The 16,944-nt window shown below is 41.2% G+C and overlaps 1 protein-coding gene across 5 annotated transcripts in view; it reads left to right on the top strand.

Moving 5' to 3' along the window:
* Positions 1-14,758, top strand: part of RICTOR (RPTOR independent companion of MTOR complex 2) — a 176,302-nt gene extending 161,544 nt beyond the window's left edge. For 4 of the 5 annotated variants that reach the window (XM_065550014.1, XM_065550015.1, XM_065550016.1 and 1 more), the window contains 4 exons: positions 8,554-8,712; positions 10,733-10,856; positions 11,829-11,967; positions 12,575-14,758. In XM_065550014.1, coding sequence (XP_065406086.1) covers positions 8,554-8,712; positions 10,733-10,856; positions 11,829-11,967; positions 12,575-12,649 — 497 coding nt within the window. In that variant the 3' untranslated portion in view covers positions 12,650-14,758. The remainder of the gene's footprint in view (positions 1-8,553; positions 8,713-10,732; positions 10,857-11,828; positions 11,968-12,574) is intronic. The other variant, XR_010588772.1, reaches the window with a different exon arrangement.
* Positions 14,759-16,944: the final 2,186 nt, after the last annotated feature.

Below are 16,944 nucleotides of genomic sequence, written 5' to 3'. Positions count from 1 at the left end.
TGAAGGACTCAAGGGCAACCCTCCGGTCTCTAGGTCTCCAGACACCTATGACCAGAAGATGGCAATATAGATACCAACCGTACCACCGGCCACGCTATCCCGCATTTACACAACATTCCCATAGACCGCAGGAACAACAACAACAACGTCAAAGACCAAGATTCCAGCGCCGTCGTCCAAATTCTGCAGGGGCACCTCAACCCCCGCCAACTAATAGGCAGATTTGAAGCCTTGGTCGAGGGTTTACAAAACAGCGCTCCCACTTCAGCTAACACACCTATCTTTGGACACCGCCTACGACCATTCTCCCATCAATGGAAGAACATTACCTCCGATAAGTGGGTCATAGAGGTAGTTACAATTGGATACGCCATCCCCTTCCTCTCCTTCCCTCCCACCCACCCACCCTCCCCGTCCCTCTTCAGGGACCCTTCTCACGAGCAGCTACTCCTCCCTGAAGTGCAACATCTCCTTCATCTGGGAGCAGTAGAAATCGTGCCAGAACGACACAAAGGGAAGTGTTTTTACTCCCATTATTTCTTAACAGAAAAGAAAAATGGGGGATGGCGACCAATCCTCGACCTCAGGCGGCTCAACAAATTTGTCAAAAAGCAAAAGTTCAAGATGGTTACCCTCACCACCATAATCCCAGCGCTGGAGCAGGGCGATTGGTTTTCTGCCCTCGACCTACAAGATGCCTATTTCCATGTCACTATACATCCGGCCCACAGACGCTTCCTTCGATTTACCCTCGGCTCGACACATTTTCAATACAGGGTACTCCCCTTCGGACTGTCCACAGCCCCCCGTGTCTTTTCCAAGCTCCTAGCTGTAGTCACTGCCTACCTCAGGAAACAAGGGGTCATAGTATTCCCTTACCTCGACGATTGCCTCCTCAAAGCCTCAACATTCGACGAGGCTCTCCGGTTCCCGCGGCTCTCCGTCGATTGTTTCCTATCTCTCGGCCTACAAATAAACAAAAACAAATCCACATTACGCCCCACCCAGCACCTGCAGTTCATAGGAGCAGACCTCGACTCCCGGACGGGGTTGGCATCTCTCCCACCCGATCGCTTCAACTCCATAAGCCAACTGGCCACAATCATTCGCAACAGTCCCCAGGTGACTGCCCGAGACTGCCTACAACTACTAGGTCACATGGCCTCGTGCACTTTTGTCGTCCAGAATGCACGCCTCTACATGAGGCGCTTCCAAGCGTGGTTGGCCACGGTTTACAGACCGAATATGCACTCTCTAAACAAGACTCTCTCCCTACCTGTCCGAGTCAAAGATTCTCTACACTGGTGGACCGTTCACTCCAACCTCTGCTCTGGAGTCCCGTTTCTTCAGCAGGCTCCATCACTCATCCTGACCACCGATGCATCTCTGACAGGCTGGGGTGCACACATGTCTCACCACACAGTACAGGGGCTATGGTCGTCAACCGAGACCTCCCTGCACATAAATGTCCTAGAACTTCGAGCTATTCGCAATGCGTGCCGTCACTTCCTGTCACTAATCAAGCATCATCACGTACGCATAATGACAGACAACATTGCATGCATGTTTTATGTAAACAGGCAGGGAGGAGCTCGATCCCATTCGCTGTGCACAGAGGCTATGAAGCTCTGGAATTGGTGCATTGCGAACAACATCCGGGTATCAGCTGCCTATCTTCCCGGGGTAATGAACACCACAGCGGACGAACTAAGCAGACGCTTCCCATGGGACCACGAGTGGGAGATAGACGAGAAAACCATTCACAACGTATTCAGCACTTGGGGTTACCCAACAATAGATCTTTTTGCAGCTACAAAAAACAAGAAATGTCCCAATTTCTGCTCCAGAGCAGGACTGGGCAAACATTCCCTGGGGGACGCATTCATGATCTCATGGCACCGAAACCTACTCTATGCATTTCCCCCGATACCAGTTCTCAACAGGGTCCTGATAAAAATACGAACAGACCGAGCCAAGGTGATCCTCATTGCCCCGTCGTGGCCCAGACAACCGTGGTTTCCGTTCCTCACCAGAATGTCGATTCAACCACCAATCTCCTTGCCTCTCATTCCGAACCTCCTATCTCAACAACACGGACGCTTTCTCCACCCCAACCTGTCCATGCTTCACCTCAAAGCCTGGTTCCTACATGGTTTTCCCAAAGCGAATTAGATTGCTCTGAACAAGTTCAGAAGGTGCTCCTACATAGCAGAACACAATCTACTCGCACGACCTATCTTCAAAAGTGGAAACGATTCACACATTGGTGTTCCGCTAAACACCTTTGTCCCACGTCGGTACCTCTTTCGCTCATACTTGACTATCTATTGGGCCTTAAGCAATCCGGCCTTTCTTTCAGCTCCATCAGGGTCCATTTAGCTGCTATTACAACTTTTCACGACAGAATTGATGACACGTCTGTCTTTGCTCATTCTATCACTAAGCGTTTCCTCAAGGGACTACAAACCTTATACCCAGACATTAAACCACCTACCACCCCTTGGGACCTTCATCTAGTACTGTCTTGCCTAACTCAACAACCATTTGAACCCCTAGCCACGTGCTCCCTTTTACACCTCTCGATGAAAACAGCATTTCTAGTGGCAATTACCTCTGCCAGACGGGCAGGGGAAATAGCAGCTCTTATGGCAGACCCACCATATACGCTATTTTTTAAAGACAAGGTTACCCTCAGATTACACCCCAAATTTCTTCCAAAGGTGCACTCGTCATTCCACATTAATGAGCCAATACACCTGCCGACTTTTTTTCCGAAACCACACGCGAACTCGTTCGAAGCCTCAATGCATACACTAGATGTACGCAGAGCCTTGTCATTCTATTTGGATAGAACCAAACCTTTTAGAACTTCTTCCAGACTTTTTGTCTCATTGCGGAGCGCTCCAAAGGTTCGCCTATTTCTACCCAGAGACTTTCGAACTGGATTTCCCAGTGCATCCGGTTGTGCTATCAGATGAAGAAGGTTACACCTCCAGACGGCATCAGAACACACCACTAGATCTCTGGCTGCCTCTGTAGCATTCTTACGCAAAGTTCCCCTGGCTGATATTTGTAAAGCAGCCCCCTGGTCCTCTGAGCACACATTTGTTAAACACTATGCCCTTACTCAAGACCCTCTATCTGACATATGTTTGGGCAGGGCTGTACTATCCATGGCGTTCCTATCAGATCCGAAGTCCCTACCTCCTTAAGATACACGGCTTTTAAATCACCTGGAATGGAGCACCCACAGGGACATCTCTCGAAGAAGAAGAGGAGGTTACTCACCCTGTGCAGTAACTGACGTTCTTTGAGATGAGTGTCCCTGTGGGTGCTCCACTACCCACCCTCCTCCCCTCTACTTCGGAGTTGGGGGGCCTCCGTTGTAGAGAAGGAACTGAGGAGACCGGCCACGCATGCGTACTATCAACCTAGACTCACAGCGGGGGGCAGCCTCTGAGCATGCGTGGCCGCTATGAGTACTGCTGCAAAAATCTCCGAGCAAAGGCGCAGGGACGCACCAACACCTGGAGTGGAGCACCCACAGGGATACTAATCTCGAAGAACGTCAGTTACTGCACAGGGTGAGTAACCTCCTCTTCTGTCACAGATGCCCCCCAATTGATGCAATGAGATTCTCAGTCAGGGTCACAGCATCCAGCTCAGCAGACAGGCACCATGTATGGCTATGCCCCAGATTGCAGATGCCCACTTCAAACAAATCCTATGGTCATCCAAATTCACAGTCTCTCAGCTGTTTGGGGGAAAAGTTGGTTTGATTGTGGCAGACAACACTTCTAAACCAAAATAGTCCTTCCCTTTCCCCCACATACTACCTTGATGAGGTTATACAAGCCCAGTAACAGAAATACTCTGTCCATTCTCCTCACAAAAGTACCTAAAGAAAGGACAGCAGGTTCATTCAGGAAAGCCCTGGAGCCATGGATCAGGCAGCAAAATCAGAGATGGCAGCAGCCTCTCTAAGGGCTCATTATGGCAACGAGCAAATAAATGTGCCTCTGTCCAGATTTGAATCTAGGAAGCAGAATTTCTCATTTCTCAGGAGAATGGTCTCAACCACAGAAGTGGGTGAGAGGTAGTGAGTTGATGTTACTCACTCGAATAAAGCTCCCCATCCCATCCTTTCTTCATGTAATCCCCCATCTCATGCAGCCACATCAAATGTGAGCTTGTGCAAATTAAATCCTGGACATAGGAGCAAGAGGAAAAAGTACCCTCAGAAGAAAGGTTCTTAAGGCTACACATCATATTCTTAATCATCTAAAAGTGTACCATCAGAGTTATTTCAACTCAACAAATGAACAAAGATAGATTCTGGATGGAGACCCTAGCTTTGATGGTAGCATCCCTGACCCAAGCAGTCTTTCTTGCCTCAATTGACCTAGATGATGCATATCGATGCACCCATATATATCCATGCTACCACCACCTACTGAGATTTGTGTATGGCACAACCCATTAAAAGTGCACAACTCTGCCAGTTCTTTTTTCATTGTCCCCCAAGGTCTTTCCCAAGATGCTGGTGATGGTCATTGGCAGACTCGGGTCTCAGGGCACTCACCTGTATCCCTTTCTTGATGACATTTTTATCAGAACTCAAGCCAAAGTAGCAGCAAACTGTGCCACATTCCAGACACTATAACTTCAAGTAGTTTCATGATAAACACCAGGCAGAATTCCCTGGTCCTTTTCACAAGGATAGTTCAGCTGGGGGTGAACTTTGCCATCTATGTGGCAAGGGTCCATCCATCCCTGGACAGATTCCAGAAAATCCAGAACCTTGTATATAGTGGTAAGAAACACAAGGCTGTCCATAGCTCAATTTCTACAGTTATTGGGCCTTCTGATTTCATGTATAGTAATCACTCCATGGGGAAGATCCTGTATCAGATGTATCCAGGTGTTTCTCGTGAAAGTATGGTACCATTCACCAAAACATATGCAGGATCAAGTGCTGGTTCCAAGCTAGGTACTGTACTCCCTCAGATGATGGACAGTCCCAAAAATGTCTGTAAGGGTCTTCCCACATGCCTTTCAGACCCACCCCGGGTACTCACAACAGATGCCATCCTGATGGTGTGATCAGCACATGTGGGATACAGAACAAGCACAAAGTACTTAAACTCCATAGAAAGGAATCAAAGCATCTACCCCTTAGACCTCAGCGCTGTCAAGCTAGTCCAAAAAAGGCTCCAGAGCCACTTCAAGAGCAGCCACATTTCAGTCTTATTGGACAGCACTACCACTGTCACATATATCAACAGCCATGGGGGAACTTGGAGCTCAACTCTTACCTGCAGAAGCAATGGAGATAATGGAATGGGCTGAGAAGAACTTATTTTCCATAAGAGCAGTACATATACAATACAAGCAAACAAAGGGAGAACTGAACCAGAAGGTAAACTAGGTGGTTTGATGTGTAATCAACTCAGAATGATATCTGACTTAGGATATCACAGGATATCCGCCTGATATCACAGGAATATGGCCTCCAGTAGTTGACCTATTTGCCGGTCACAAGAACAGAAAGCTGCCGAAGTACTATACCAGAGAAGCAGGTCCCTCCAAGTGGATACTTTGACACAGATGGCCACAAGGCCTGCTTTATGCATTCACACCTTTCCCATTTTTAGGGAAGGTGATTCAGAAGATAAGGCAAGAAGAAGCAAAAGTGATAGCTCGGCTTCACACTGGCTGAGGAGAGTAGAATTTTTAGATATGGCAGACTTGGCCTTGGAAGCTGCATTGTATGGACCAGTGAGACCAGATATCCTTCACACCAAGGTCTTTGCCTCAATCTAGACCCAGACCATCTACAACTAACAGCTTGGCTATTGACAGGGAAGCATTAATCACTCTCTATCCTCCAAAGTGATTGTCACTCTAGTCTCCTCCAAATAGACTTTAATGCTAAATGCCTATTCTTCCATCTGGACAAGGTTTAGTGCATAGTGTCTAAAAAGCAACAAAAATCCCGTGGACCCTGGTATCCCAGCTATTCTGACTTTCTTGAGAACAGTGTGGGCAAGGGACTTGAGCCCAACACCATATCATGCCAGGTGTTGGCCATAAGTAGCATCTTACATGCAGGTTCCTTGTCAAAGAATCTTCAAGTATGCAGATTTCTAAGAGCTGTCAGAGTGGCTAGACTTGTAGTCAGACCAGTCTTTCCTAAACGGGGCCTACTGCAGGTGCTGAAAGCACCACCCTTTGGAGCCATTGGTCACACCATTCTGCCTGTTCATCCAAACCTGTTTCTTGGTCACGATCACATTTTCAGGATGAGTCTGAGGGATTGTCTACACTTACTGGGGGATCGACACACTGTGATCGATGCATCGGGGGTCAATTCGACTGCAGATTGCTCTCCCGTTAACTCCTGTACTCCACCAGATCAAGAAGAGTAAGGGGAGTCAACGGGAGAATGTCTCCCATCGACATCGGGTAGTGTGGACCCCGCGGTAAGTAGATCTAAGCTACATCGACTTGAGTTATGCTGTTCACATAACTCAAATTGCATAGCTTAGATCGACTTTTTCCTGTAGTGTAGACAAGGCCCCAGAGTTTTCAGCTTTATCCATGCAGGAACCTCATTGTGTATTCCAGGATGAAGGTGGTGTTAGGACCCCAGAATCTTTCTTGCGAAAGGTGAACTCAGCTTTCCATGCCTCACAAGAAGACATCCTCCTGTCATTCTGTCCAAAGCCACAGTATGCTGTAGAAAAGCTTGGGTATAATCTGGATGTTCAGAGGGCACTAAAGATTTATACAAAGATCACTGAATTGATAAAACCACCAGGCTACCTGTTAATCAACTTTTAATCTGAAGTGCCAAGGGCTCAGGGTATCCAAACTACCTCTTGCCAGACGGATCAAGTTATGAATTGTAGAGGCATACAGTTTCTTTCCTTCCCCTCCTCCCCCATCTCATTCTACTTTTTTATCCTTCACTATTTCCTATGCATATCAGAAGTTTGGGGGACGCTGGGCTGCAGAATGAGCATTTGTTACCCAATCATTTGCTTTCTGCTACCAGAGTCTACCACAATTCAGCCAAAGAACAACATTTAATTTTTAAAGCTACAGTTTATGAACCAATTTTCCTACTGTATATAGTTTACTGATTTGCTATTGAAGTTATTGTCACTAATCATATTCTAAGAACTTTTACTCCATTTTGGAATGAATCATCTGGTGGCAAGCCAGTGTGACAAAGTTCCTCCTCTATCTTGGTGGGTCCTGCGCTTATTGGAAGATTTTCTTGCCTCAGAGATTCACCATATGGGTTGGGGAACAGCCCAGAGACCTTCCCCTCTGGAAGAACCCACAGTCCAGGTCAATTGGGAGGTATGGGGGGAAACCTGGGCCCACCCTCTACTCCGGGTTCCAGCCCAGGGCCCTGTGGACTGCAGCTGTCTATAGTGCCTCCTGTAACAGCTGCATGACAGCTACAACTCCCTGGGCTACTTCCCCCTGGCCTCCTCCAAACACCTTCCTTATTCTCACCACAGGACCTTCCTCCTGGTGTCTGATAACGCTTGTGCTCCTCAGTCCTCCAGCAGCACACCCTCTCACTCTCAGCTCCTTGCACCTCTTGCTCCCAGCTCCTCACACTCGCACCACAAACTGAAGTGAGCTCCTTTTAAAACCCAGGTGCCCTGATTAGCCTGCCTTCATTGATTCTAGCAGCTTTTTCTTAATTGGCTCCAGGTGTCCTAATTAGCCTGCCTGCCCTAACTGGTTCTAGCAGGTTCCTGATTACTCTAGTGCAGCCTCTGCTCTGGTCACTCAGGGAACAGAAAACTACTTACCAGTGACCAGTATATTTGCCCTCTACCAGACTCCTGTACCCCACTGGTCTGGGTCTGTCACACCAGATAACAAGTTTTGACTAGCAGGAGTTGTGGTACAGGATTGAGTTGACAGAGGGGACTAGTTCGTATGTATCAGAATTGTTGGAAACACTCCTCGAAGAAAGGAAATTATAGGGTAAGAAATTTCACAGCCTGTTCAACCTGTTTAGATTGTAAAATCTTCAGGGCAAAAGTGATTATTTACCATGTGTAGGAACAGCAGTAGTGCAGTGGGGCTTATATCTCAGTTTGGGTTTCTAGATGCTAATGTAACACTAATATTATTACTACTATTAATAATAATAATTAATAAATAATGCTTTATTGTGTCTGCTAGTTTTCCAACATTTACATTGAGTTGGAAGTCATCATCCTGATAGTCTTTGAAGCATCTGTCAGTGCTTCAGTTTGGTTTTTCATTTTAGCAAATGCTGATTCTCAAACATATAGACCTTAAGAGAAATGTCATAGATAACTTCAGGAATATTGGTCCAGTTTTGTCCAAGGTTCAACATCTGGCTTTTAAAAAGATCTCAAATTGTATGCTGACAGTTACCATTTCTAATGCATCAACATCTTGTGGACTAAACATTGCAATTTGCTTTCTTCTCCCTTCAGATGCATACTTGTATGTTTTCAATACTTTAATTGAAATAGGCAATATTATTTTTTTTTTCAGATTTTCCTGACATTCCATATTCTGATTGGTGTGGGCAGACCATACATAATCACTTAGATGTGGTTTCTCATTCCTCAAAGTTTTCTGGAATTTCAGGATGTAGTGATGCAGTATCCCATGGTTCAGCTAGTAGTACCAAGAGTACAGATCTTGTATTAGGTAAGCATGCAGCCTTGCTAGTATTAAAAAAGTATTAATTCATTTTTTAAGTATTTTCTTTCTTATTCTTAAATATTTTAAAAGACAATTTTGTTTGCAGTTACTGTAATAGCGTAGCAGTGGGATGTTTTTAAATGATTTAGGTGCTTTTCTGTCACTGTCAGGAAGGTAGCATGAAAGAGCACCAAAACTGGGTGTCAGGTGAGCTGAGTTCTATTCCTGGCTCTAACATTTACTCACTGTGGCCTTTTGGCAGGTCAATTAAACTTCTCTGTACCTCAGTTCAAATCAAATTAATCATCTTATTTTTCCAGCCTAGTGTTAGCAGACTGAAAATTATCTTTAAAGTTGTTTATATAGGACTCTTAAGAACATTCTATTCCATATTTTGGACCTTTAAAATAGAATAGGGGACCATATTTAAACACAGTTATAAACTGATAAATGTTGTTGAGCTTTTTATAGTTTGGATTTCTTTTAAAATATTAGGGAAGACATTTTATCTTTGAATATAATTCCTCGTTGGCTTGTAATCATTTGAATTAGTGTAATTACTTTACATATAAAGTATAACCTTGCTAACCCAAACAGCTTATAATTAACATACAAAGGCAGATCTCCAACCCAATTCTGAGCAAAAATGTAGTGGGAAGTGTCATGCTGTGTGGAATGGTTCACAACCACGAATGCCATCCTCAGGACAGAGCGTCAAGCACCAGGGCAGAGATCCCAGACTGGTTGTGTGTTCTATAATTGGAATTCACCAACCCAGTAACAAATGCGAACTCCTAGAGTCACTTAGTCCACTTGGGTATTCCTGTCTTTCTTGCCACCCCAGCAAGCTGGACTTAGTGATAGTTGGTTGCTGTGCACCAAAGGTCACAAAAGATTCCGATTGCTTCCAGTCCCAAGAGACATGTCACTTACCCCAGGTCAATTTGTACCTTAAATCTCTCACCAAAGACAACACTTGTAGCCAATCCAGTAATAAACTAACTAAAGATTTATTAAGGAAAAAGAAATGAGAGCGCTATTATAAGGTTAAAGCAGGGAAGCATATATACACAAATGAGTTAGCCTATGGTTCCTGTAGGCAACAAAAGTTGTTGTAATGTCAGCTCTGAATGTCTTTTAGGGCTATCCTAGGTTGACCCTGCGGATCTCTGCTTCTGTTTCATGGCTCTGGTTCTGTGAGAGTCAAAATAGCAAAAGAGATGAAAAATTTTGTCAGCTATTTTTATTTCCTTCTTCCAGAATTCATTCCATCGGCTTGAGCCCTTTTTCAGTTAGCCCCTTCATGGTGTGAGGGGGCAATTAACAAAGTCTTTTTATACTGATGTTCCACAATGGCCCATTTAGTTTGGATGGCCCTTCTTGATGGGCAGTGTCAGAGCAAACATATATTTGTGGTTATAAAGCAAAAACTTAAATATTACCTTTATAGCATGTGATAAAGGTGGTATAAGGTGGTACTGCATGCAGTAATCTCACTTACAATACCTTTATCGCATGCGATAAAGGTATTGTAATATTTAAATTTTTCATAAAGACTAAACCCTTTGTTTTAAGTCCAGCACCCATGTTATCCATACTGACACACAGGTGAAACAGACTGGTTTCCAGCATTGAATTGATCAGTGCTCTGCCGAGGCCTAAAGCCATGGCAGGAGCTGGCACCTGGTCTGCCAGTGCCACAGCAGGGACAGAAATGTAGTTGGGTGTTACATCTTTAAGACCTCGTTGTAAAATATATTGCACAATATTTACTAGTATACTTAAGCTGTAATCTAACAAGTTAAAACTAAATTACTGTTGTGGTAAAATAAATTAACGAAGTATATTTGGTGATGGGTTTGTTGGTTTTGTATTTTTTAGCGCGCGTGTGTGTGTTGGTAATTCACAAAATGCAGCGATTTTTGTGAATTAGCACGGTTCAGCTGTATAATACATGACACTTCCATTTAACACAATGAAAGAGTGTCCTGATTGAAATTCATACTGTGGAATTTATTTTCCTAAGGAGTAAAGTCAATTCCAGATGATACACCAGTGTGCCGAATACTGCTGCGAAAAGAAGTCTTACGCTTAGTAATCAATTTGAGTAGTTCAGTAGGAACAAAAGGCCATGAAACTGGACTCCTAACGTAAGTAAAAACGTGTCCTTCGAACTATAGTTTTACCAGCATTCAGTGTAGATATCTTGTAAAATCATAACTGTATTTTTTTCATATTTTTCTCCTGGCTTTAAAAAGCATCAAAACTGATTTTGTCATAAGTCCGTAGAGATGGGTTGGCATAATGTCTCCACTAAGTGAATCCAAAATTAGGGATCAGTTTTTGCATAACTGCAATGCTAAGCACTACACATTGTTTATGTATGGTTGTACTATTTTGTAGGAACTCTGTCATGCCTATGTATATTGGTGGGGGTTAAGGACAGATTGAGGAATGACAGACTTAAAGGACTTGCCTTTTAAGATTTATTATTAAACCTTAAATTAATATCTACTTGTTTTCTCTGTCTCATTTTCTTTCATAATAGTCCTTGGTATTTTGGTATTTTGTGCATCTGATATGCAGTGGTTTTGTACATTTTAAAAAAAAGTTTGACTGCTTAAAGTCCTTATTGTATGAATTTTCTTAATGCTTCACTACATGCAATGAGTGCCTGTTGCTTTTAATTATATACTGTACTATTTGGTTATAAACTACTATGCTGTGCTGTTAGCTTTAAAATAAAATCTAGCCTAAGGACTTGAATAGTGCTTTCCAATTTGAGATTTTTGTACGTATACTTGTATAGAACTTCATTTAATCTAAATTTCCTCTGGTTGGATACAAAATGTTAGCTAATGTAACATGTTGAGAAGTGCTTGTGCCCAAACAGTATAATAATAATCCCTGTAGATCATTTGGATTAGGTGCTTCTCTTCTTACATGAGTTGATTGTTTTGGCTGAACAAATTAAAAATTCTCAACTTCTGTCGCTGAAGAGAGAAGTTTTGTCAACCATTATGACCAACATTTAGCTGAACAGTTTAAAAATATATATATATATATTATGATGGTTACATGTGAGAGTATATTAAAATTGCGTTCTTTTCCTAAATAATTAGCATTAAAGAGAAATTCCCCCAAGCATTTGATGACATCTGCCTTTACTCTGAGGTGTCCTACTTGCTAGCACACTGCACATTTCGACTGCCATCTCGAAGGTTCATTCAGGAGCTATTTCAAGATGTACAGTTTTTACAAGTAAGTAGAAGTGAAGATTTATTTGTCATGATCCTTGGGTAAACTGCCCCTTCTGAGACCCTTTTGTCATCCCCTGTGTATACTCTTTTCAAGTGACAGGTCCACGCCTCTACTTCTCTTTGCGTAGAACCCTGTGATCCACCTACTATGTGACTGGGTCTACGGGTTACATCCCCTGGTTTCCAGTCATGATTCCTAATAAGCCCCGGTGGTCTTGGCAAGGGTTTGCTTTCGGGAGCCTCTGTTTAGTGTGCAGTAACTCAGGAAAAGTTTCTTCAAAACAAAGTATGATTTACTTGCCAGAAGGTGCACAGCACTCTGAGACAGGGATTTAAACAGAGACCTATTCTTCTAGTGTCTTACCTATATTTGGCATTCCCTCCATGGTAAGTAACCCATCATTAACACACACAGGCATGCACAATATTCATAAAAAATAATAGATATTTCTCAGTTCTTCACAGTATTAACTTCAAAAGATGCACCAGTTGGATTCAGGTTTCATCGTGCTCTAAATGAAGTGAGCACTCATGCCAATGTTGTGGTTCTGTGATGTGTTCATGGTAGAACACCTGTAAGTTAATACTGCATCCTCTTTGCCCTTTAGATGCATGAAGAAGCAGAGGCTGTTCTAGCAACACCACCAAAACAACCAGTAATTGACACATCAGCTGAATCCTGACCTCAGTTTTGTACAGTGCATGGTATATGGACTTGCTGAAAGCCTCAGACAACTTCTGATTGACTGGACAGCAAAGATAGGAGCACCATCTCCTAGACAGTTCCAGAAATTACTGGTACATGAAGAGTGAATGAAGACTTTTCTCAACAAAAATCACTGCCCCAGCCCTCTGAGCCCTTGGGGAATTGTAACTCATTACCATAGTTTTAATAATAATAATTACCAATATATGCAAGAAACAAGCACTGAACACCTGCACAGGTTTTCATTTCATTTTTAATATGACAGTTAAACAATATACGACAGAGTGCAGAGACCTCTTTTAAATGGTTGACTTCAAATTCTGTTCCAGATAAGCAGAATGATGCCTTGCTTATTAACCCCTGGATGCCAGGAGTCAGGGTACACGAGAGTATAACCCATTGCCGACAGTGGGGCATACTGTAACCATGGACGCCAAGGGACTAACGTTGGGCCTTCTATGTTAGTTTTCTTAATGTTTGTAACACTACTTGAGGGGTTCATAACCTCAGATAGAAAGAAAAACCTCCATGAATCTGGGGTTTTCTTATAAGTTATTTTAATGTTACTATAGTTGCAAGAGTGGTTATTTTATTAGCACTCTCTCCAGTTTTGTGGCAATTACATACAACATGTTATCTAAATTGGTTAAGGATTTTCACTACAGTTTCTGATTTAAAAAACAACAAATCCTTTTTTTTAAATCAACTGAAATTTGATGGTTTTCCCTGTACATTATGCATGTGGTGTTTGGGATTTCTATATTCATGCTCATGTATTGTGAACATTGGTCTTATTCTTAAATGAAAATCTTTAACAAGCATGATTTGTATCAGATAGGGTGAATACTGTATCAGCTAGACTAGAAAACATTTGATCATTGTTGCTTTTTTGGTAAAATACATAGTAGTCGGTAATTTCCACATTCCATGGGAAACATTTTTCTAAAACAAATGTTTGCTTTAATTTTCATATGTCTGATCACCGGATAATGCTAATAATTGTAGTGAAAAGCCTTAAGTACCAAATTTTGAAAGAGCAGTACTTTAATTTTATATTGGTGTTCTTTAGATCTTTTGCACAATTTACTTGATACAATGACCGATAAATGGGTACAATAACTGCCTTCATCATGTTATTCTTGAGGTTGATAAATTGAGTGCAACCTAAACAAAAAAAAACAAAAACAAAAAAAAACCTTTTATGTATCTAAAGAGATTTGGAAGCCTTTACAAGAATTAAATACAAATATATGCAAATTTGTATATACAGTAGCATGGCCACCTTCATTAGAAAGCCTGGTTTTGATATGTGAATCATTCAGCTGGACTGTATTAGATAGAACTCCTTTTTAACCCATTCACTTTTACCTTTTTTATAATTAAAGTGTCAAATTAGATAGTTTAGATGAAGATAGGTTAAATTTATCCCAATATTTCATAATCCTCATGTTACCTTATTAACTAATGTGCTATTGGAGATTTCCATAGATAGCCCTGTGAGCTAATAAGAGCAAAACACAGTTCCTAATGAAATGTAGAATTAATTTGATCATATTGGACATTCATTTTGGGGACAAAGCAACATCATCTTGTTGTCCATCATTGCTTTGCAGAATTCATTTCAGTGAGTGCACTGCATGCCGACACCTGACAGCAAAGCAGTTGCCGGGCTACAACCTGCTTCTCTCACAGTAAAATTTAGTTCCCTGAGTTTTTCATCTTTTCATGAGATCCCATTGAAGGAAAGAGCAGAAGGAAACCACTTTAACTCTTACCATCAATGATACCAATAACAGTATATCGTGTCTATGAAATATATTCGATAATGGAAAACATTACCCAACAGTAGTTATTTGGACTTCTCTGGTCTTAAGGAATAAACGTTTCTGCAAAACCAAAATAACCACAATATAAGAAATAGTGATATAAACTCCAAAGCAAATAATGTAGTATTCCCACCAAAAATGGGATTAGCATATGTTATACATTAGTTTCCAACACTACCTCAGTTAGAATAGAGTATGAACTCTTTGTTTTAATAACTCTAGATGGTGTTAAATCAAATAAATCTGTTTATTTTTCTGCAGTTAAGGCAGTGTAAGCCATTTATCCACCTTTATTTAAAAAAACAAAACTTTGTCACCATTTTTATCGACATTATAGAAAGAACATTAGAAAGGTATCTCAATAAACAAAAAGTAAGCAAATGAAGATTTCAATATACTTTTAAAAATTGATGCCACTCTGTTAATTCCGCTGTTCACTGCCAGGTCTGGATCCTCCGCCCTTGAATGCTTATGTATTCTGAAGTACTCAGTTATGTGGGGAATCATTACACCAAGAAGTTAATGTATGGAAACATTGCTGAAAACTTAAGGGTTGATCTCAATGGTAGCAGAAGATTAATTTTTCAAGTATCTATATCAATGTTAGTAAATTTCAACAAAATATGCATAATAGATGTAATGTCAGTACTGTAAGCTTCATAGATACGGCATTTCTAGAACTAAATTACATTTAGTTCACACTAATTTTTAATGTTAATTGACAAATGAAGGGGTACTGTATGATTTGGAGTAATTTGTGACATTTGCATTAGTTATAAACTGTGAATTTTAGAGTGAATTTTCAAAATATCCTTTTGCAAAGTTCCTAATTTAAGAACATTTATTCTGCTCCTTTAATATCATTTAGATATATTTACATAAAGAGAAAAATAATTGTAAAATGCAGCTTATTTTAAACCTAATTGAAAATCCTTATGCTTAACTCCCCCCCCCCCCACCCCAATTTTAGAAGGAGACATGAGAAGCTGACAGACTCTGCTCACTCTGTATCTTTCCAAACCTAAAGATTTGTAATGCTGCTAAACCCTATAGCATTCAGTTACAGTATTTGCATTCTAAGTATACTCCCAAGAGTTGTACTTGCTGTGACATAGAACTCATGAATGAATATATATTACAGTATGGCCACAATTTTCAGAGGAGGGTCCCTGAAGTTAACCACCTAAAGCCATATGTAGGCATCTAGATTAGAGGTCCAATTTTCAAAGGTGTTAAACACTCCTAGCTCTCTGATTTCAAGGAGAGTTGCAGTAGATCATCACTTACCTATGCCTAGGTGTGCACATTCAGTAATTTTGGCCATTGGACATAAAGTATGTGAGAAACAGAGTAGTGCTCATCAAAGAATTGCCCTGTTTAATCTGATCTTAAATATTTAGCTACAGATGTCTTCTGTTTTTTTTATGACACACTAAAATGACAAAGTATTCAATAGTTTACACCATAAAAGCTTGCTTGTCTGGAGATTTTTGGGGGTGGGAGTGACCTGGGGGTTAGGTTGAAACACTCAGAAGTTGCATTTATATACATCTTAAAGTATGTACCAGGCAGCAGTGAGAAATCATTCATATATTTTATCATTATTCTTAAAAAACATATGCAGTGAGCTTGAATGTGAATCTAATTTGTGGTGAGAGGGAGTTGAACAAAAAACAGTAACAGCTATGATAGTAGTATAAGGAAGAGAAATAATTATTCTAGAAATAGTTCTAAAACATCTAGAGAATGAATAATGAGTAATGAGCAGTAAAAAATTTCAGATGCTTCCACTTCAGTCTGCTCTGTAATCCGCAGTTGCTTTTCTAGATCTGGGCTAATTTATGTAACATTGTAAAGTGAATGTACGTTCATGAGGAGGAATCCTTCTTCATGGAAGAAGTTTAGATTAAGTTTGGAAATGTCTCCTCTAGCCCTCTCCCCATGCCCTTGCTGCTCTTACACAGAAGGTTCTAACAAGTTGTGCTTCGCTGTGGAGGCAGCTGAAAAGGTTCTGTAATCTTTTTCAGTTACATTCACTTATACCACTCTGTGCTTATTTAAAGGTATACTAGTACTGAAAGTAAAATCCTAAATTTATGAAAGACCTTTGGGAACATGTTAGAAACCGTGTTAGAGTTTTCCCCTTGGTAGGAAGTGGAAAAGGTTAGCCTTTTGTTTCTTCAGTTTGTTTAATTATTAGCTCCATGTTCTGATTTCCTAGATATTTTTGTTCACAACAGATTTTTATGTTCATTAAAGAATGTGGATTTTCTTTGGACTATTTTTGTAAAATAGGCAGATAGCAATGCCACAGCATGCAGAAATTGCACATTTTGCTTGACTTGCTTTGTAAAATACACTATTTAATTTGAGAAATGTAATTTATGCCAAAAAAGTGTAACTTGCCATTTTGCCACTGAATAGGTTGTTTTAGCACAAAATGCAA

Source organism: Chrysemys picta, chromosome 6, assembly GCF_011386835.1.
Source record: "Chrysemys picta bellii isolate R12L10 chromosome 6, ASM1138683v2, whole genome shotgun sequence".
NCBI classification, from domain to species: domain Eukaryota; kingdom Metazoa; phylum Chordata; order Testudines; family Emydidae; genus Chrysemys; species Chrysemys picta.
Note: the sequence above shows the minus strand (reverse complement) of the source record. Positions and strands in the feature narration are given on the sequence as shown.